The sequence below is a fragment of the Oryctolagus cuniculus genome, chromosome 10, assembly GCF_964237555.1.
Source record: "Oryctolagus cuniculus chromosome 10, mOryCun1.1, whole genome shotgun sequence".
Classification (NCBI taxonomy): domain Eukaryota; kingdom Metazoa; phylum Chordata; class Mammalia; order Lagomorpha; family Leporidae; genus Oryctolagus; species Oryctolagus cuniculus.
This window is the reverse complement of record NC_091441.1, coordinates 698,509-719,020: the sequence shown is the minus strand read 5'-3', so window position 1 is coordinate 719,020 and position 20,512 is coordinate 698,509. Positions and strand designations below refer to the sequence as shown.

General features: G+C 53.7%; 1 protein-coding gene across 4 annotated transcripts in view; it reads left to right on the top strand.

Annotated features, from left to right (window-relative positions):
* The window catches only part of ATP9B (ATPase phospholipid transporting 9B (putative)), a 245,817-nt gene that overhangs the window by 200,678 nt on the left and 24,627 nt on the right, over positions 1-20,512 (top strand). For all 4 annotated transcript variants that reach the window (XM_070049842.1, XM_070049843.1, XM_051840449.2 and 1 more), the window contains 5 exons: positions 11,365-11,526; positions 12,751-12,843; positions 17,687-17,770; positions 17,910-18,080; positions 19,491-19,589. In XM_070049842.1, coding sequence (XP_069905943.1) covers positions 11,365-11,526; positions 12,751-12,843; positions 17,687-17,770; positions 17,910-18,080; positions 19,491-19,589 — 609 coding nt within the window. The remainder of the gene's footprint in view (positions 1-11,364; positions 11,527-12,750; positions 12,844-17,686; positions 17,771-17,909; positions 18,081-19,490; positions 19,590-20,512) is intronic.

Genomic DNA, 20,512 nt, shown 5'->3' with positions numbered 1-20,512 from the left:
TCACGTCCTGAGTTCCATAGGTAAATGTTATTTCAAGGTGCAGCTGCCATGACCTCACTCCTAGCTTTCTGTGCAAAAATCAGCAAGAATGAATCACAAGCCACAAGTGGGTTATTCAGAAGCAGAGGGGCAGTGCATCCCTAATAGCCTTGCTCACGGGCTCACAGAGGGAAGCGCGGGTGTATGTGGTGTGCTCTGTTTGTAAATTCATTTTATTGTGTGTGCCTATCGAAGCAAGACTAATTGTGGTGTTTGTCAATACATGTGCGAGGGCAAGTCATTGCCAGTGACACGAAGCCTTCACTCGGTGACCTTCAGGACCAATGGAGAGTAAATACTGCGTAGCCTGTCGGTGACTATTGATCAGCAGTTTTTCCAAATGATCAAACTGCATTTTACATTAATAATTCTATTAAATTATAACAATCACTGTAATAACCATGATCAAAAATGGCAAAATGTCAATAATTTAATTATAATTTATAAAGTACCTAGTAAAAATGTATGCTTGGCGTTTAGCTGGCGGCTACATGCATGTTATTGCTAATATGAAAGAAGGAAATTTCTCCCAAGTTTTCCAAGAATAATAGCACAGAAATTTCTGGGTAACAGAACTGAAGAGAAAAAGCAGCTGTAGCACCTTGCACCACACTGCGTCTCCTCCTGCGGTGGGGCTGGCTGAACCCTGCCGTCCCGGGCGCTCGGCCTGGAGAGGCACAGCTGGGTAAGCAGATTACCTACGACAGAGATGGCTTAGGTGAGCTGCCGAGTGGCCTGTGGAGGAGATTCGGCTCAGGCTCCCACTTGAACATGCTTTTTGCATTGCACATTTTAATTATTTTGTACGTTTGTATTTTTTACTGATACCACATTGCATTTTTGAAATCCTGAGAGCTCAGTAATCAGAAGCAGTCATGTGAAATGCACCCCGGCGTTGAGTCCCGGCCTGTCTTTCCGCAGGTTGTGGGAACTTCTCTGGGGCCATTTCCTGTGGTGATGGGCAGCAGCTAACACCGTATTAACAGAAGCACGCGCTCTCCCAATCTGTTTTTCCTTGGAGACCGAGGAAAGTGCCCGGTCCTCTTGGAGAGCTGTGAATACGACCTGACAGTGTGGCCAGCGCCACGTTTGGCTGCCTGGCTGTCCTTGAGAGCATCCAGAGGAAACAGAGAAGGGCATTCGCACCTGCTCACCCTCACCCTCAGGAACGGGGCGCTGCACCCTCAGCTTTCGCATGCATTTCCTGCTGGGCATCTCCAGAGGTGCTAGGAAATGTGTGTTGTAAGGTGCAAACTGAAGAAGCTGCATGGCTTTCCAATTTTTTTGCATCAGAATACACATGCCTTTTAATCCCCTTTTTTTCTTGAACTTTTGAAGGGCCCTTGGGTGTGCTGTGGACACCTGAAAGACACTGTGGGAAGAGGCACAGCAGCTGCTTCACAGGCCCCACCCCCAGGCGAGCTTGGGGCAGGTGTGCCACGGCGCACTGCGCTCAGGCCCGTGTGTCAGAATGAAGAGTGAAGCCGGGAGTGTGGCATTAGACTAAAAACGTCCTGAGAGAAATGGGAAGAAAGGTGAAAACATAAACGTAATATTGCAAAAGCAGTACATTCAGAAGCCCATTTTTTGAGATTCTATTGAGTGGTTATGTTACTGGTAAGAAATAGTCTGCAAAATAGTGAATACATGTGAAATTATGCATGTGAAAAAATATGTAATAAATAGACTCAAATGTTTAAGACAGTGTTAAACATAGCCTCAAGGCTAATATTTTTTGAAGATCTCAGTAAAATAACTGTGTCCTGGAAAAATATAAATAAGCAAAATTAAGTATAATGAAACTTTAATTGGCCAGAAAATAATTTTTAAAAAAACAAAACAGAGGCTGGCGCTGTGGCATAGAAGGTTAAGCCTCTGCCTGCAGTGCCGGCATCCCACACGGGCACCGTTTTAAGTCCCAGCTTCTCCACTCCTGATCCATCTCCATGCTGACGCACTTGAGAACACGGTAGAAGATGGACCAAGTCCTTGGGCCCCTGCACCCATGTGGGAGAACCAGAAAAAGCTCCTGGCTCCTGGCTCCTGGCTCCTGGCTTCAGATTGGCCTAGCGCTGGCCATTGCAGCCACCTGGGGAGTGAACCAGTGGATTGAAGACCTCTCTCTCTCTCTCTCTCTCTCTCTCTCTCTCTCTCTCTCTCTCCTCTCTCTCTCTCTCTCCCCCCCCTCCTCCCTTCTCTCTATTTCTTCCTTTCAAGTAAGTAAATAAATCTTTAAAAATAATCACCAAGAACACTTTTATAGTTCAGTGACAGCCACAAATAAGTCCCACACTATGAAAACTTTTCTAGAGCAAGGAAAAACTTTAAAACCCTCTGCTTCACCCTCCGAAGGCAGTTTCATCTGAATCCCAACTCTGACAAAAGATACCGTAACCACTTACGCAAGAAAAAAGGGATTTTCAGACAAGTTTTATGAATGGAGATACAGAAATCCTAAAAAATAGTGTCAAACTTTACAGTCTCCTAAAAGAATAATATGCCATGCCCAAGTAGCCTTTATGCTAGGATACAAAGATGACTCAATACCAAAAAATATAATAAAATATAAATATATTAATAATGTAAATAATTCAATATAAAACACACACTGATGAGACTTTTGACTCTGGTAGACTTTGGGGAAAAAAGGCATTTGAGTTAAAATTCACGACACATTCCTGACCAAAACAAGCAAGCTGTTGCAAAATACCTGATCATACACATGCAGAATGCAAGACACTTTGCGTGACCCAGGATCCCGGCCTCACCCTCACACCAGGTGAAGCCGTCAGCCATCGTCATGAGGGCGCAGAGTAAGACAAGGGTGTCTGTTGTCACCGGCACCGTGCAGCACTGTCCTGGAGCAGTAACAACTATCACCACCTACGCAGGGCGCCATCTGCAGGCCCACAGTCACGCTGGAGCCAGCCTGCTGTGTCCACCACGGCGCCCAGCCGCAGAGCCACGGGTGCACTTCTGCTCCCACACTAAGTCTTCGAACAGCTGCTGAGAGAGGCGCCTTCGTCCTATTGAATAACAGAGGACAGGGACAGTTTGGTTTCATTTAAATCCCAGGATGATTGTGTTGAGTGTCAATCCTGGCTCCCCAGCAGAAACGCTGGCGAGTTTTTAGACTGCTGGTCTGTGGGTCTCCCTCAAGTCTACTGAGCATTGCTTAATAAATCAAGAAGTAGATGCACACTTTTACATTATAGAGTATTGCTCATCTGCACTGTAGAGATTTTGAGTCAAAACTTGACACGGAGGGAGGCTCTTTATCTTTTTTTAAAAAAGGTGTTTTGTTGTTTTTTTTTAAGTTACAGAGAAAGTGGGAGACTGAGATTGCATCCGCTGGTTCACTCCCCAAATGGCCACAACAACCAGGTCAGGCTGAAGCCAGGAGCTTTTTCTGGGTCTCCCACGTGGGTGCAGGGGCCCAAGCACTTGGGCCATCTTCTGCTTTCCCAGGCCACAGCAGAGAGCTGGATCAGGAGTGGAGCAGCCAGGACTCGAACCGGCACCCACATGGGATGCTGGCACAGCAGGCAGCTGCTTTACCCACCACACCACAATAGCAGCCCCAGTAATCTGTCTCTATATTAGGATATTAATCCAAGATCTTCACATTGGGACATCCTGGGAATCTGCACACCGTGCTGAGAGCCTGGCCAGTGAGCAGGAATCTCTAATTGCAGGTGATTTTAGAGAAGCCACTCTAAAAAAAAAAATTGTTGATAGAGAACCAGTTTCCTGTATTTCATAGATACAATTCTAAGAACATAACCAAACTCTCCTCCTGGCCTGGCCTGGATCCAAGAGCAGCCACTTTGTGTGGTGGGTCAGTTTTCCCATCAGAGGAGCCAGTGACCTCGGCTCCCCCCACCCCAGGCAGCCTGTAGTCCTCTCTGAAATACCCCAGAGGTGTCTCAGGTTCTGTGTCAACTACAGAAATTTTATTTTAAAGTAAGAGCTGAGGTGGCTGTGGTAACCTCTACCAAAACATGTAATGAAAAATGATGCTTTCTCTAGACTCTTCCAAAAAATAAAATGGGAAAGAGCACTTCTCAGCTTGTTTTCTGGTGCCTGTTAACTCGACCCCACAGTCAGACCAGTATCACCTAAGAAGGTTGCAAAAATCTATGACAGAATATACAAGGATCGAGGCCAGCAACGCAGGAGAGCGGTCACAGTCCCTGGCGTGCATCTTCTCCGAGGAACGCAGGCTTGGCTCCCAGCCCCAGTCCCTCAGTGTGTGCACTTCACCAGTAGAGCAGCAGAGAGGAGTCACGGATCGTGTCGTAGATGCAGAGGACAGGGAAGCGCTTAAGCAATCAGGCACCTGCCCCAACGAAGCCCTCAGTGGACTGGGGATAGAAGACAGCGTCTTCTGTGTCCCAGAGAGCGTCAGTGAGGAACCCGCCGAGAGCCTAGGCCTCCTGTCACCCCACAGCCACTCAGGACCGCACCACGGCATTCCCAGAGCAGGAAGGCGAGGCGGGACAGAGAAGACTGTCTTGTTCCTCATGATTATCGCCAAAGACTTTGCCAAAAAGCCACTAAAATCTAACAGTGAACTTTAGCAAAATTGCGCATTATGATGTCCTTATACAAAAGTTACTCATGTTTTTATGTAGTAGCAACAAGCAACTGGAAATTGAAAATTTATAATATATCATTTACAAAGCACCAAAACGTCATGAAGTATTTATAAGCTCTAACAAAATGTGCAGTATTCAAATACTGGAAACAGCAGGAAGAAGAGTGGAGTGTGTCGTGCTCACAGGCCGGGAGACTTCACAGGTGTGTTTGTGAGATGCCAGGGGCTTGCTGCAGGCTAAGGGCCCTGCTCGGGGGCCTCACCACACGTGAAAAGTGACTCCAACCAGGCTGTACCCAGGTGGGAAGCCTGAAGTTAGACCATTTCTATCAAAAAACACAGGAGAAATCTTGGTAGCCTTGAGTTAGGGAACGTTTTCTTGACACACAAAAAGCACAAATAAAAAACATTGATGACGAGTAAAAATACTGTGTTCTTGAAAAGACATGGATAAGAACATGGCAGCAGGCCACAGACTCGTGGGAAATTCATGCAAAATGTGCATCTGACAAATGATGGACCAAATATATAAAGAATTCTCAAAGCTCAAGAAAAGAAGAGCCCAATTTAAACCTTGGCAAAGGGTTTGAAGAATTATTTCACCAAAAAGAGATGTGAACCTTGACCGTATAGTGCTATAAAAACAACTGATGGGGTTTATGTAAAAGTGTGAGATCCAAGGCAACCACGTGCAGGGATCCAGACACAATCATGGTAGGTGGAGTTGTGTGCCCTGGGGGAGCAAAGGGCCTGTTTCTGATAGGTTGTGAGGAGTCAGACACAGCCGCCAGCATCTTGTGACGGCAGGAGGTCAGGACCCAGCACGCTGATGGAGACACGGCAGGGGGCACCGGAGCCCGCACTGCTCCAGCAGCAGGGTGAATAGAGCAGAGTGGGTTACGGTCCAGAGTGTGAACTGAGGTGCGGCAGTCCACATGGCACAGGCACACAACTGGGTCAGTGCACGCATGGACGATACAGACACGGCTGGGCCGGTGCACGCGTGGGCGATACAGACACGGCTGGGCCGGTGCACGTGTGGGCGATACAGACACAGCTGGGCAGGTGCACGCGTGGACGATACAGACACGGCTGGGTCAGTGCACGTGTGGGCGATACAGACACGGCTGGGCCGGTGCACACGTGGGCAATACAGACACGGCTGAGCCAGTGCACGTGTGGACGATACAGACACAGCTGAGCCAGTGCAGCATGGGTGATACAGACACGGCTGAGCCAGTGCAGCATGGGTGATACAGACACGGCTGAGCCAGTGCACGTGTGGGCAATACAGATACCGCTGGGTCAGTGCATGTGTGGACGATACAGACACAGCTGAGCCAGTGCGGTGTGGGCGATACAGACACGGCTGAGCCAGTGCACGTGTGGGCAATACAGATACCGCTGGATCAGTGCATGTGTGGAGGATACAGACGTTCAGGAGGTGTGGCCTGTGACCTTCTGAGTTGGGGTGAGTGCATGCTCAGGAGGTGTGTGACAGTGTCAAGTGCAGGGTCAGGAGGTATGTGACGGTGTCCTGGTCAGGGTGGGTGCACACACAGGAGGTGTGGCCCATGACCTTCTGAGTCAGGGTGGGTGCATGCTGAGGAGGTGTGGCCCATGACCTTCTGAGTTGGGGTGGGTGCACGCTCAGGAGGCATGGCCTGTGTGCTGGCACATCACTGTTGGCTTGCAAATGCTACAGGAGCCCCCTCCTCCATGTACACCTTAGAGAAAACCACCAGATTTCAAACTTTTAAAAAAGTTCTTTGGCCTTTTTCATGATATTTTACAGTAATTGGTTAAAAATTCCTCTTCATCTTTGGCATTTAATTTAGAGTTTTCTTGCGATTGGCTTCCGTGGAAGACACCAGGGAGGCTGCCGACGGGCGTGTGGCTTCTGACCTCACTGGTCTCTGACGCGTGAGGGGCAGGTTCCCGCTGACCCCTGTACCTGGTCTTGTGAGACTGAGATGTGTTAGGGGAGAGGACAGCACCTCTCAGGGCACAGCTGCCCTGCCCCTGCCCAGCCTGTTCCCCAGGTCCCATGGCCGCTCTGCAAAGGGCCAGGGGAGAACCGTTCTGGTTTGCTTCCAGGAAAGACGAAGATTAGTGTCGGAGACTAGAAGGTGGAAGGGGAGGGGTCAGACGTGGCTGCTCGTAGTTACCACAGACCCAAGGCGCTGATGGCCTGGAGGCGGGGTCTCGTCTCTGTGGGGTGACGCAGCACCCAGTGGAGAGGGGCAGCAGCCAGGTGCACCTTCCACTGCTGTTGAGTTCCACCCAACACGTGTCTTTTCCTCTTCAGAAAAAGCGTGGTTGCTCTTCTCTCAGTGCTGAGGCCCACGATGCAGGTAGTGGCCACTTGACACTGCGGGACACTGTGTCTTGCTGCAGCTCCCTCCCTTGCAGAAGTAAAAGACAAACCGACTCCCCACCCCCCCCACCTGACCCTTGCCCTCTGTTCTGACACCCAGGCCACTCCGAGAGTGGGAGAGAGCGTGCCTAGACTGGGGACAGCCCTTCAGTTTGCTGTGTTGCCAGCGTTAGGTGTGAGTTATTTGGATATTAAGTTGGTTATGGATTTGGTGCACTGGTGTGGTGTTCTGTTAAGTGGAGATAAAATGCAAAGGCAAACAGTGTGCCGTTTCAGGATGCACAGGGCCTGGCACGCCGTGGAATCGCTGACTCAGCTTCTCTCAGGCAAGGATGTGCTGTGTGTCCAGTTTGCTTTCATGTCTGCATTCAGTGTCACCAGGTTTTAGGTTTCTGTCTAAGCACCCCGCCCCTGTGGGAAGAACACGTGAGGGTGGTCCCCGTTTCCGGGCCACAGCCCTGTCAGGCTGGAGCGTCTGCCGGTGTCCAGGGCAGTGAGCATCTCTGGGGGGCTGAGCACATGGTGTGGGCTCTGCAGCAGATGAGCTGGAGGTTCCGCATACCCTCATCCAGAGTGGTTTCCTTCGCTGGCATTCGCCTGTAGGCCTAATCCAGAAGTGGCTAATTTATGTTCTCCAAAGAACGCTGCCCTGCACCAGGGGCGGTGATTAAAGAACCGCCATCTTAGGAAAAAGTCCAGCGTTCGTTTTTCCTGGGTTGGTATTAGAGTTGCCCCCAGGCTGAGTGCTGACCGACCCTTGGAGCGCGGGCTGGGTAGAAGCAGCTGCGTGGTTTCTGTTGCAAGCTGCTGCCTCAGGGGGGTTGTGAAGCCGAGCTTACACAGTGAACAGTCACCAAATGCGGCGGGACACCGTGAGGTGCGCAGGTGCTCTCGGAAGGGTGCGGCTTGTGGGTCACAAGGGCGGCGTCACCTTTTGCCGTGTAAACTGAAAATTAACCTTGAGAGTATTGGGTCGTTAACAGCTTATAGAAGAATTTTGTTGGGAAAAAAACGTGCAGTACCACGTTGGTTTTACGTTTGCAGTGGTGCTGCAGGATGGCGGCCGCGCCCCCGCTCTGGAGGTGCTGTGGTTCCTGTCGTCGCCCACGTGCCTTTTTTTAGCACTGTGAGTCAGGGCACGTTGCCATGCTGTGAATTACAGTCCTGCGCCCTGGGCCCCGGTGTCCTGGTAACGCGCGGGGAGGTCGGGAGCCGGCGGCTCAGCACAGCTGTGCCTGGGAGGCAGGGGCGGGCCAGCCCCGCTCTCGCCCAGTGACACGGCCCATGCTGCTGCAGCTGCCGTTGGGTGACAGCCCTCCCGAAACCTGGGGAGCAGAAGCCATTTTGGCGTCTCCTGGTGAAGCCTTCTGGGGAGTCAGGAGAGAGGCCTGCAGCCTGGCGGAGTCATCGGGGGTGGGAGTCACCACCTTTCTAAGACCCACGGAGACGAGGAAGGACGCTCGGCAGCATTTCTGTGGCATTTGACGAGCATTAAACACCCAGCGTGTTGCTCTTTGTGAATTATCTTCTAGGAGGCCAAGACAGGGATCGTACTTAGACCAGAGTCAGAATCCGCTAGTGTCTCTTTCGCTCCTTTAAGGAAAGAGCACCAGCTCCGTATCAGGAGCGGGGAGCCTCGGGCTTGTCAGGGTGACATCGGGCGTCTGCTGGAACAGACGCTGTCCCCCAGATGCCACCTGAGACCCGGGGTGTCACCAGCTCGTGTTTCGGGTTTGTCTCCAGAACGTGGGTGCTCCTGCTGTGGTGCGTTTCTCCCTTGATGCCGTGTAGGCACGGCCACAGCCATTCACAGCCACCACATTAAGCAGAACGGGCCAGGCCAGGCTTGTTCCTTGCGTGTCCCTCCCGGCCAGGGCTGTGGGCAGGGGCAGGTGACGCCCGCCTCCCTGGGCCTGGCGCATCTGTGCGGGGCTGGGTAGGACCCTGGCGGGTTGCCCTGGAGACTGGATGCTGTGTTTCTCCTCCATGGGAAAACTCATTAACTGCATAGTGTTGTCATAGCCTGATAATAGCAGTAATTCTGCAGTTAAGTCTCTCCTTGGCAAGCTAACATCTAACATTTTGCTGTCCCTGAATGGTGAGCTGACTGTATGATTCTATTAATTTAAATGAAATGTGTATTTCTAAATGATAAGTTTGGGCCGAGGAGAAATTCAGACGTGTGTAGCTATTCCTACTGCAGAAAGCAGGTTGTGGAGTTGTGTCCAGCGGCTGGAGCTGTGGAATGAGCCATGGGAATGGCCAGACGAGAGGCTGGAGCCCAGGGTGTCTGAGCTACCCCTGGGCAGGGCCGGGGAGGAGTCCTGAGGCTTGAAGGGGCAGTCGGTGTGCAGTGTGCAGCGTGGTGTGCAGTGCATTGCCCTCTGTTGGTGTGGCGGGCACTGGTTGTGGACTGTGCTGGAGGAGAAAAGGCACCTCCAGTTGCCTTCTGGGGTGCGGATGAGGGAGGGAGGTTTGCTTCCGCTCTTATGTGCCTCCTTGATAGAATGTGTTTCTGATGTAAAGGTTGATTCGCGGCTGTGGGGCTACAGCTAGAGAGGAGCAGGAAGTTTTCGGGTTCTGTGGCACAGTGGGGTGACCATAATGTCAATGTGCCACGTACATGTCCATTTAAAAAAACAGAAGCTAGGACTGGGGATGTTTTCACTGTGCACACGTGTTACATGCTTGGACAGCTAAAATATATTTGCCTTGATTGGATGTTCACAGTGTATACCTGTAAAAGGACCTCATAGTATCCCATAAATATGCACAATTTTGTGTTCATTTTGAGACCTTTTTGGCCGGCACCGCGGCTCACTAGGCTAATCCTCCGCCTTGCGGTGCCAGCACACCGGGTTCTAGTCCCGGTCGGGGCGCCGGATTCTGTCCCGGTTGCCCCTCTTCCAGGCCAGCTCTCTGCTGTGGCCAGGGAGTGCAGTGGAGGATGGCCCAAGTGCTTGGGCCCTGCACCCCATGGGAGACCAGGATAAGTACCTGGCTCCTGCCATCGGATCAGCACGGTGCGCCGACCGCGGCAGCCATTGGAGGGTGAACCAACGGCAAAAGGAAGACCTTTCTCTCTGTCTCTCTCTCTCTCACTGTCCACTCTGCCTGTCAAAAAAATAAAAATAAAAATAAAATAAATAAAAAATAAAAAAGACCTTTTTAGTAAAATACAGGGAAAATCAGTAACTGAGAACGAGAGTGCCAGACCTCCCTTAGTATTTCACCGCCTGCTTTCCTGGGACTGTCCTGTTCCACTTAAAGTATCCAAAAATTGCTTATCCACACTGGTGTGTCTGTGTCTGTCTGCCTGCAGCCCCGGCTGCCTGCCTGAGGGGCGGGGAGCGGCGGGGAGCGGCCCACCACGCTGCCCACACAGCCCTGCTGCAGCTCTGCAGGCAGGGACGTGTTGAGTCCCACGTGCCTCTGCTGCTCCGGCCCAGGCGCCCCCTCTCTGCACCGTGGACTCAGCACTAACAGCAGTAGAGCCAGCCGTGAGCCCTCCGACGCGGGAAGACCTTCCTACGTTGTTCTGCAGAGGCTTGCAGTTCCGTCTGCCCGCGTGTAGATGGCTTCTGTGAGCAAGAGTTGAGTGCAAAATCCTCACGTTTTGCTGATGACATGAGCACCCAGAACCAGCCCTCGGGGACCCCGTGGGCGGCCTCCGTCGCAGCCACATTATTGATGAGGAAACTGGGATCGAGAGAGTGCTGGGCTCTGCTCAGAGTCCTGAATCCTGAGCTACACAGCTGCCCCAGACCAGAGCAGTCTTATCATTTTCCTGCAGAATCAGTGTGAGAGCCCAGAGGACAGACATGGGGTCAGGAATACACTGACACAGGACGGGATTTAGAATGTTCTTGATGGGATTTGAGTGTTCAAAGCCTAAGGCCGGAACAAGCTCCTCCTGCTTAGGTGGCGAGCAGCGTCAGAAGAGACCGGCCTGGGCCCCAGGATGCAAGCGAGGGTTGTTGGCAGGTGTCGGCACTGCCGAGCACGTGAGGGACTGCCTTTTCCTGGAGTCCCCTGAGAACCAGAGGCAGGGGCCTCAGCAGCTCACACTCCAGGACTAAGTGGCCGGGGCCCCCTCCAGATTTCGAAACCGTCTGGCTCTCCAGAGCTGCGAGACCAGCACTGCAAGTGCGTCTTTGTGACCTTGGAGGCCTCGTGAGAAGTAAGACCAAGGGACCTTGTGTCCTGCTGCTCGCCTGTGAAACACTGTCCAAGGTGCAGCCTGAGGTGGCTGCAGAACCAGACCTGACTTTGCCGTGTCTCACGAGGGGCTCCCGCTCGCTGGTGTGGCTTCCACGAAACTCAGTGGCCTGCTATCTTGCTGTTCCCACAGGTTGCGCTGGTGCAGTGGACAGAGAGCGTGGGGCTCACTCTGGTCAGCAGGGATCTCACCTCCATGCAGCTGAGGACGCCAGGCGGCCAGATCCTGACCTTCTGCGTCCTGCAAATGTTCCCTTTCACGTCGGAGAGCAAGCGCATGGGAGTCATCGTCAGGGTAGGCATGGCTTGCTGACGTCACTCACGGGGATGGCTGGAGCGTGCCACATCCATTCTTTCAGCCACGCCTTTTGAACGTTTGTTTATTGTTTAAAATAAAGATTTATTTTATTTGAACGTTACAGAGAAAGGGAGAGACAGAGATCTTCTATCTGCTGATTGACTCCTTAGATAGCCACAGCTGTCAGGCTGAAGCCAGGAACCTGCACTTCCTTCCAGGTCTCCCACGTGGGTGCAGGGGCCCAAGCACTTGGGTCATCCTCCACTGCTTCCCCAGACCATTAACAGGGAGCTGGATAGGAAGAGGAGCAGCAGAGACTTGAACCAGCGCCCATGTGCTGCCAGCATTGCAGGCAGCAGCTTTTCCTCTGTACCACAATGCCAGCCCCAGTTTGTTTGAAAGGCTAAGTGACAGAGAGACAGAGACAGAGAGAGAGAGACAGAGACAGAGGGAGAGAGAGACAGAGAGCTTCCATCTGCTGATTCACTCCCAGCATGTCTGCAACATCAGGGGCCAGACCTGGCCAAAGCCTGGAGCCAGGAACTCCATCTGGGTCTCCTACATGGGTGGCAGTATGTGAGCCATTTTTCAGTATTTTAAGATCCAAAATTTTCCCAAAATAACAGTTAAATATCTTCATAAATGCAATATGCTTATATTTTGTTTTAAAGGAAAATCCAGTAACTCATAACTGAGAAGCTAAGGTAGACACCTAGTGATAGAAAGTAACTCTCCTAAGACTTCTGCAGGAAGAGCAAGTAAATTGTGTTGTTACCAACTTCTGATCAACTGAAAATGTTGTTTCATTTTCAACTGAAGTAGCAGTCCAGAAAGTTTCACTGAGTGATTTATGACCATGAAATTGCTACAATATACTGCTACTAAACTGGTTTTTTTTTTAACAAATAGCAAAAACTTATTTTGGACTTTGGCTAATCTGTGAAGCATTCAGTCAAATCAAAATTTTTAGAGAATTAATGCTTGCATTGCAACCCTAGTTTATATGCTAACAAATTACAATTCAAAAGCTTCCAACGCTGCCTCACAGAGAGCGAGGGTACGTTCTCTGGTCATTGTGCTCTGCGTGGAAAAATACATGGACGGCTCCCCACAAAGGAGCACCTTCACCAAGGATTATTTTTCTGGTGCCTTTTCTGTGAGACCAGCATTACCTGCAAGAACCAGCGCCACCCAGGCGTGCCTGTGCTCACTGTGTTGCAGGACGAGTCGACAGCGGAAATCACGTTCTACATGAAAGGCGCCGACACGGCCATGGCGGCCATCGTCCAGTACAACGACTGGCTGGAAGAGGAGGTGAGTGTTTTAGCACGGTCAGTGAGCAGGGGCAGAAAATGTGTATCCCAACCAGCAGACACTGGTACCGCTGTAATAAATCAGGCACTGAAATCTCAAACCACACACAATAGGTTGCCCAAGATAGTATCACGTTTCCGCTAAATTATTTTAAATACTTCGAGTTCTCAGTTGCATAAAGCATGCAGGGTAGAAGCCATACGCACCTGTGAATTTTGTGTTTGTGTCCATATAAATAGGCAGTGCTTTCTTGTGTGGGTAAGCACCGCGGGTGTGTTCAAGTACATCCTCCAGGAAGCAAATTTATTTACGATAGCAGAAACAGACGCTCACTGCAGAGTTCTGAATACTCGTAACATTGTGTATGTAACCAAGGTTATATTTTTATACATTTATTTTGTAAGCTAAATATTTGCAAGGAGACTTTAATTGGAATTTTAATCTAGTGCTAATTTGTGTATAGGATTTACCTAAAAATAGAAAATTAGTTTCAGATACTATCCCACAGGGCATTAGGTTTGCCCTAAACAGCTGTGACTTGCAGGCGGCCCCATGTGGTTGCATCCCTTGCTGTGAAGTGCATGTGTGAACCAGGGGCTGGGTTTCAGAGGGGACGAGAGCCATCGCTGTTGTCAACAGGACCCTTTGTGCCACGCGCGCAGCTGTGCAGGTGCTCACGTAGCTGTGTCCCGCTGTCAGCCCTCACAGATGACCTGTCGATACACCTGCCACGCCCCGATGTTCGCAGTGGTATTGGCAGCACGAATCAATACCTCCTTCAGGGCGCTTTGATTTAATCAGGGACGTGAATACATTAAGCTCCCTGAAGACCTAGTAAAATGCCATAAAAATTACTTTTGGTCATAATGACGTGCAATTAATTGTAAAATACTTGTTTAATTTATTTAGCTTTATGAGGTCAAATCAATAAATGTCTTGCAACAGACAGATAATGTCAGATTGATTTTCACAAAGATAACTTTATTAAAAACACTCTGTACGTTCATTTTTTTCAACTTGCATTTTCCTTCCAAAGATCTCATGACCTTCATCAGTGTCTGTCATGAAAGCACTGGGGTCTGGCAGGCCGTGGCTTTGTGAGAAGACAAAGCTGAGCAGCCCTCGGAGCCTGCATGCACAGAGGCTCTGCCCCCGCACCTGTGCTCTGCGTCTCAGCCAGGCCAGCTTTCGAAAGCCTGCAGCAGGCTTGCCACGAGGTTGCCCTGGGTCGGCTGAGGGGTCGCTGCGATGGGCCTGCTTCCCCCAGCCCTGACGGGAGACAGCACGGCCCCGCCTCGCCAGGGCGCCGGGTCGTCTGCCCGGGGCCTCGGCCATCCATGAGCAGGGTGGGGGTCTCGGCTGGTGCGCGGCCCAGGAGGGGCTGCTGTGCCCGATCTCACAGTGCTCAGCAGACCCTCAGAGCTGGCCGGCTTCACAGGGAATCGCCAGACACCCCTGAGTAGCTGCAGGCTTCTGTTTACCGACTGACATCTGACCACTGAAAGTGGCCTTGGGAACACGCGTGTCGGAGGTGACGAGTGACCGCTGTGGTCAGGGGGCCAGCGTGCGTGCTCCCGGAGCAGTGCTCCTGTCCCCAGTGCCGAGCGCACGAAGGTCAGAGGCCGTTCCCACGCTTCACCGTCACTTCCCGTTGCTGCCCCAGACCCGCCGCCAGGCCCCCGCACACGTGTGTGACGAGGTCACGGGTTGCCGTGAGCTTTATCAGGCTGTGCTTTTGCTCCTCCCGCCGTGCAGTCTCGTGGCCGGGCTGCTGGCGTTTGCTTTCCTTCTCGTTCAGAACGGTGTCGTGGGTTCATTTCTTGGGGACGTGTTTGTCGACGTGCATCCTCACATTGTTCACGCTCATTTTCATGTGGATGTTGTCACTCGGCTCCTCTTAGCTCCTCGGGTTGGAGGGGATTGTCCCCAGTAGCATGTTGCCTCCTGGTCCCGCCTCCGCCAGTCCCATCCATCACACGGCCTGAGGGCCTGAGCTGCGTCCACCAGCCTGGGCTGCAAAAGTTGCCCCATCTCAAAAAGTGGCCGCTTCATGTGCTGTGGAGAACCTGCTATTCTCTACGTTAGCAACACATGCCCAAAGCTCGCGACGTGTGCTGGGGGTAGGGCTTTGAAAGCATCATCATAACTTGAAATGCGTCCTCAAAGCTGAAATTTGAGAGGGTGCCCAGCACAAGGGATGAGCAGGTGCGCCGTGTGCGGGTGCTGTCCCCACCCCAGTGCCCGGGCACTCGCTCTGGCTGGGGAGACTCGGCCAGCCACAGTATCAGCGGTCCAGGCGCTCCGAGAGCATGGAGTTCATTGTGCTGCCTGTTTCTTTTTTATAAAGATTTATTCATTTGTTTGAAAGGCAGAGTTACAGAGGGAAAGGGAGAGACAGAGAGAGAGAGAGAGAGAGAGATCTTCTTCCACCTGCCGGGTCACTCCGCAGATGGCTGCAGTGTCCTGCGCTGGGTCACGCTGAAGCCAGGCACTGCATGTGGCAGCTGAACCCACTATGCCACAGCACCTGACCCTGCTCTTCTTCTTTAAATTTAGTTTTGTTTTGTTTTTTTAATAAATGACTTTTCTTTTTTTAACAAGCAGAATTAGACAGTGAGAGAGAGAGAGAGAAAGGTCTTCCTTCCATTGGTTCACCCCCAAAGTGGCCGCTACAGGTGACACTGCGCTGATCCGAAGCCAGGAGCCAGCTGCTTCTCCTGGTCTCCCATGCGGGTGCAGGGCCCAAGGACTTGGGCCATCCTGCACTGCACTCCTGGGCCACAGCAGAGAGCTGGACTGGAAGAGGAGCAACCAGGACAGAATCCAGCCCCCTGACCAGGACTAGAACTTGGGGTACCAGCTCTGCAGGTGGAAGACTAGCCTAGTGAGCCGCGGTGCTGGTAAATTTAGTTTTTATAAAGCAAACTTCCCTCCATGAAATGCTAGCTTTGAGGTTTAAAGCTTAGGCCTGCATAGCTCAGGTGGCCCTCAGTCATGAGCGCTCACTGGTGTCTTCCTGGTAGAAGAGGGCCCCTGTCCCTGAAGGGGTGCAGCGGTCCTGCTCCCCAGGCTCTGGCCTCCATCCCAGGCCAGCCCCACCCCCAAGATGGCCAGCACTGCCTCATGCCCAGGGGGCGGTGGCAGCCCTGGTGAGTCCCAGCACCTCTCTGAGCAGGGCTGCTCGGGGTTTCCCTGGCCAGGAGGCAGGGCTGGGCCCACAGGAGTTAGGAAGGTGGTGTTCCTGGCGTGTGCTACCTGGAGATTGAGACCCGGCCCCTGTCCACACAGCCATCAGCCAGGTGCACACTTGGAAGTGCAGGCAATGTGCCAGGAGCATGGGTCAGATGTGGGGAGTGTGGGGGACGTGTGGGGGGTTTGAGGGACGTGCAGGGACGGTGGGTTAGGTTGGGGGTGTGGGTAGCATGTCAAGAGGTGGGTGATGTGCAGGGAGTATATGTGACGTGTTGGGAGTATGGGCAGTGTGCAGGGCGTGTGGGTGGCGTGCAGGAAGTGTGTGTGACATTTTGAGAGTGGGTGGCGTGCAGGGAGCGTGTGTGACTATTGGGAATATGGGTGGCGCGCAGGGAGCATGTGTTACATGGTGGGAGTGTGAGTGGCATGCAGGGAGTGTGTGACGTGTTCGGAGTGTGGGTGGTGTGCAGGAAGCATGTGTGGCATGCAGGGCATGTGGGTGGCGTGCAAGGAGCGTGTAACATGTTGGGAGTGTGAGTGGCATGCAGGGAGTGTGTGACGTGGAGAGTGGGTGGCGTGCAAGGAGCATGTAACATGTGGGGAGTGTGTGTGGCGTGCAGGGCATGTGGGTGGCGTGCAGGGAGCGTGTGTGACGTGCCAGCAGTGGGTTTCTCTCCCTGAACGTGCAGTTGACTGTCGGCATGCTCACCTCCAGCCTGTGTCTTGAATTTGTGCATCTAAAAGGGGAAGTGCTGGGTTTTTTGTCTGGTGCTCTGTGCTTCTAGAGGCTTCTTGTCCATGACATGTGTCAGGTCCCATGCTCCCCTCTGCACAGAAGGAAGGGAGGCCCTGTAGCTCTGGATTCTGGCGCTTATCCCGCCAGGCTCAGCTGGTGACACTGCCTTTGCCTGTGTCTGCAGTTGGGGTGGCCAGCAAGGCCAGTGAGGAGGCGTTACAGCAGAGCCGCAGGGAGAGTCGGCATAGGGCATCATAGCACGGGGCAGAAACAGCTTTCAGACCCAGACCCCAGGTCTCAGCTGCTGCACCACGTGAGGCCTCCCCACCAGGTGTGTCCCCATCCCACCGCTGTCACCTCCTCCTCTGCTGGCTGCAGACAGCCTGGTGCCAATGTCCAGCATGCAGAGAACCCCTGCTGTGACTGTGAGGAATTCTGCTGAGCTCAGGGTGCCCCGAGGTGTCCATCTCTTGACCTGCCATCTCCCGGGAGCAGCCGGAGTGTGGGTGTCACGTAGGTGGGGAGCAGAAATGGTCACTTAGGTAAATGAGCACTCTTCTGGAGCCAGCATTATGGCATGGTGGGTTAATCTCTGCGCCACAGGCATCTCATATCAGAGTGTCGGTTCCAGTCCCAGATGCTCTGGTTCTGATCCAGCTTCCTGCTCATGCACCATGTCACTGTCTTTCAAAAAGATAAATCAATCTTAAGACAGAAAAGAGAGCTGTGCCTCTTTTGTGCAAGTGTGGCCGGTCTCTTCCTGGAGCAAAGGTCAAAGGTGCAGCTGTGACATCCGGGCCCTCCACCCCCTCCCACCCCGGGGCAAGCCACAGGTGCACTGTCAGGGAAAGCAGGGCAGGACCCAGCTTTGCCAGAGGGGCCGAGAGGCTGCCAGTGACTGTGGTCTCTCTGCAGTGCGGGAACATGGCGCGCGAAGGGCTGCGCACCCTGGTGGTGGCGAGGAGGGCGCTAACAGAGGAGCAGTACCAGGACTTTGAGGTGAGCCCATCACTGGCCTCCACGCCCGTGCCTGTCTCTGAAGCTGGGTTCATCACGTCCCCGTCAACTGTGCACGCGTGTGTCTCCGCGTTTCCGCGGCTCTGCGAGGTGTTCAGAGTATGTGTGCGTCTGTCCACAGAGCAGATACAGCCAGGCCAAGCTGAGCGTCCATGACAGGATGCTGAAGGTGGCTGCGGTAGTGGAGAGCCTGGAGCGGGAAATGGAGCTGCTGTGCCTGACCGGCGTGGAGGACCAGCTGCAGGCCGACGTGCGGCCCACCCTGGAGATGCTGCGGAACGCGGGCATCAAGGTACGGCACGCGCCTCTGGCTGTCGGAGCTCAGGCAAGCCTTGCAGAGCAGCGGGGGTGGGAGTGTTTGGTGCACGGGCCACACCCCGCCCCTCATGCCTGGGACGTGGCTGCCAGCTCACTGCTGGAATCCCTCCCCCTCTCCTGTGTTTCCCAGCGACACACGTGTCAGCTGCCCCCAGCCGAGCCACGCGTGCTGCCAGCCTCCCCTGGGGCTCCTCACGCATCCCTTGCTGTGTCATCCCAGGCCGAGCGTCCGTGTGCTTCCTGCCGGAGCCGTGTGCTCCCCCCACCCCCTCCATTCAGTGTCTGCACACAGCCAGGGTGAAGCTCGTAGCAGGCCATGCTCGTTGGGTGTTAGTGTGGGAATCCAGGTCTTGGGCTGGCTCTGGGTTCTCGGCACCTTGCGTTGACAGAAGCTGGGTGTTGGGGCATGGGGTTGTCACAAGCCCGCCTGTTGAGTGCTTCCAAGGAGTGCGAGCGGCACACAGGCCCAGAGCCCCACACCCTCTCCTGCCCACCCTGCACCCCGCAGTCAGCAGGCCCAGAGCCCCACACCCTCTCCTGCCCACCCTGCACCCCACAGTCAGCAGGCCCAGAGCCCCACACCCTCTCCTGCGCACCCTGCACCCCCCAGTCAGCAGGCCCAGAGCCCCACACCCTCTCCTGCGCACCCTGCACCCCCCAGTCAGCAGGCCCAGAGCCCCACACCCTCTCCTGCCCACCCTGCACCCCCCAGTCAGCAGGCCCAGAGCCCCACACCCTCTCCTGCGCACCCTGCACCCCCCAGTCAGCAGGCCCAGAGCCCCACACCCTCTCCTGCCCACCCTGCACCCCCCAGTCAGCAGTCTGACCGTCGGAGCACAAGCGTGCGGAGCACTGGCCCTGCCCCCACCCCGGCTGCTTGCAAACCGGAGGCTGCCACGCCTGCCCCCCACCCGCACCCGGCTCGGGTGTTTTGGGCAACTGGAGCACGTTGTCGTGCCACCGACGTTGCTCTTGCAGCTGGCGGTTTTTCCTGGGAATGGTGGGCCCATGCTTGTGTGCCGGCCACCAGCTGTGCCATTGCCTTTCTCGCGGTGATGCTCAGTGGCCGGGGGAGGAGGCGGGATGGCACTCTGTGGTGTAAGTGTCACACCACCGACGGCTGGGCTCGTCTGTGCTGAGGACAAGCTTTCCGCTCAGCCTCCGGGACTTGGGGCTCAGCTTTTGAGGCTGCAAAGTGTCAGCTGGCTTTAAAAGAAAAACTCTGACACTCGGGTAGAGAGAGCTGAAGGGAGCCGTGTCACGCGTGGACACTCATGTTGCGTCCACGTCTGGGCTGGTGTGAGTGATGCTGTGACCGTGTGTGGAGGGCTGCACGTGGGGCTATGTTGTTGAAGTTCACCTGTGTGAATTGTGTCGCTCACAGATATGGATGCTCACCGGCGATAAACTTGAGACCGCGACCTGTATTGCCAAAAGTTCACATTTGGTGTCTAGAACACAAGACATTCATGTTTTCAGACCAGTAAGTTTGTATCTAAACCACTTTGTTTTTGTTTTTAAGATCAGTGTATGTATTTGAAAGGCAGAATTACAGAGAGGCAGAGAGAGCGAGGTCTTCTATCTGCTGGTTCACTCCCCAAATGGCCGCGACGGCCGGAACTGCACCTTTCCAAAGCCAGGAGCCAGGAGCTTCTTCCGGGTCTCCCACGCGAGTGCAGAGGCCCAAGCACTCGGGCCATCCTCCACTGCTTTCCCAGGCCACAGCAGAGAGCTGGGTCGGAAGTGGAGCAGGCAGGACGCGATCCAGCACCCATAAGGGATGCCAGCGCCTCAGGTAGAGGCTTAGCCCCCTATGCCACAGTACCAGCCCCCTTACTCAGCTTCTAAAAACATGTTAAAGATGGATTTCTTGTAGCGAGGGACAGTCAGTTTGATCCACAGGCCAAGAGAGCTCTGGACTGACGAGTGCTGTTGTGTGTTTATCACTGTGCGCACACAGTGCTGCTCTGTCCGACTTGTGGACACAGGTGTGCAGGACACCGTGGGTGTCAGCGGGGTGTCCAGGACCGCTGGCCCAGCGGCTGCCAGTGCCGTGACACATCTCCCTCAGCTCAGCTCCCACGTTTGCTGCCTGCATCATAGGACTAAACTTAATTCAGACAAAGATGCACGGTGCTGACCGCCGGCGAGTCCGTGGTCCGTGCGGAGTCTAGGAAGCCCCTGCGGCTGCGGAAAGCTTTGCCTGCCATTCGCGTGTGAGCGTGGTTCGTGCTGCAGCACCAGAATCGCAGGCTGCAGCTGACGGCTGAACTGCGAATGCTTCTGGTGAAACCTCAGACCCGTTGTGGTTGACCTTTCAGTGTGACAGCACCACAGGGCCGGCGTGGAGCAGTGGGCCGAGCTGCCTCCTGCAGGGCCAGCCTTCCAGGTGACACCAGCTGGGGT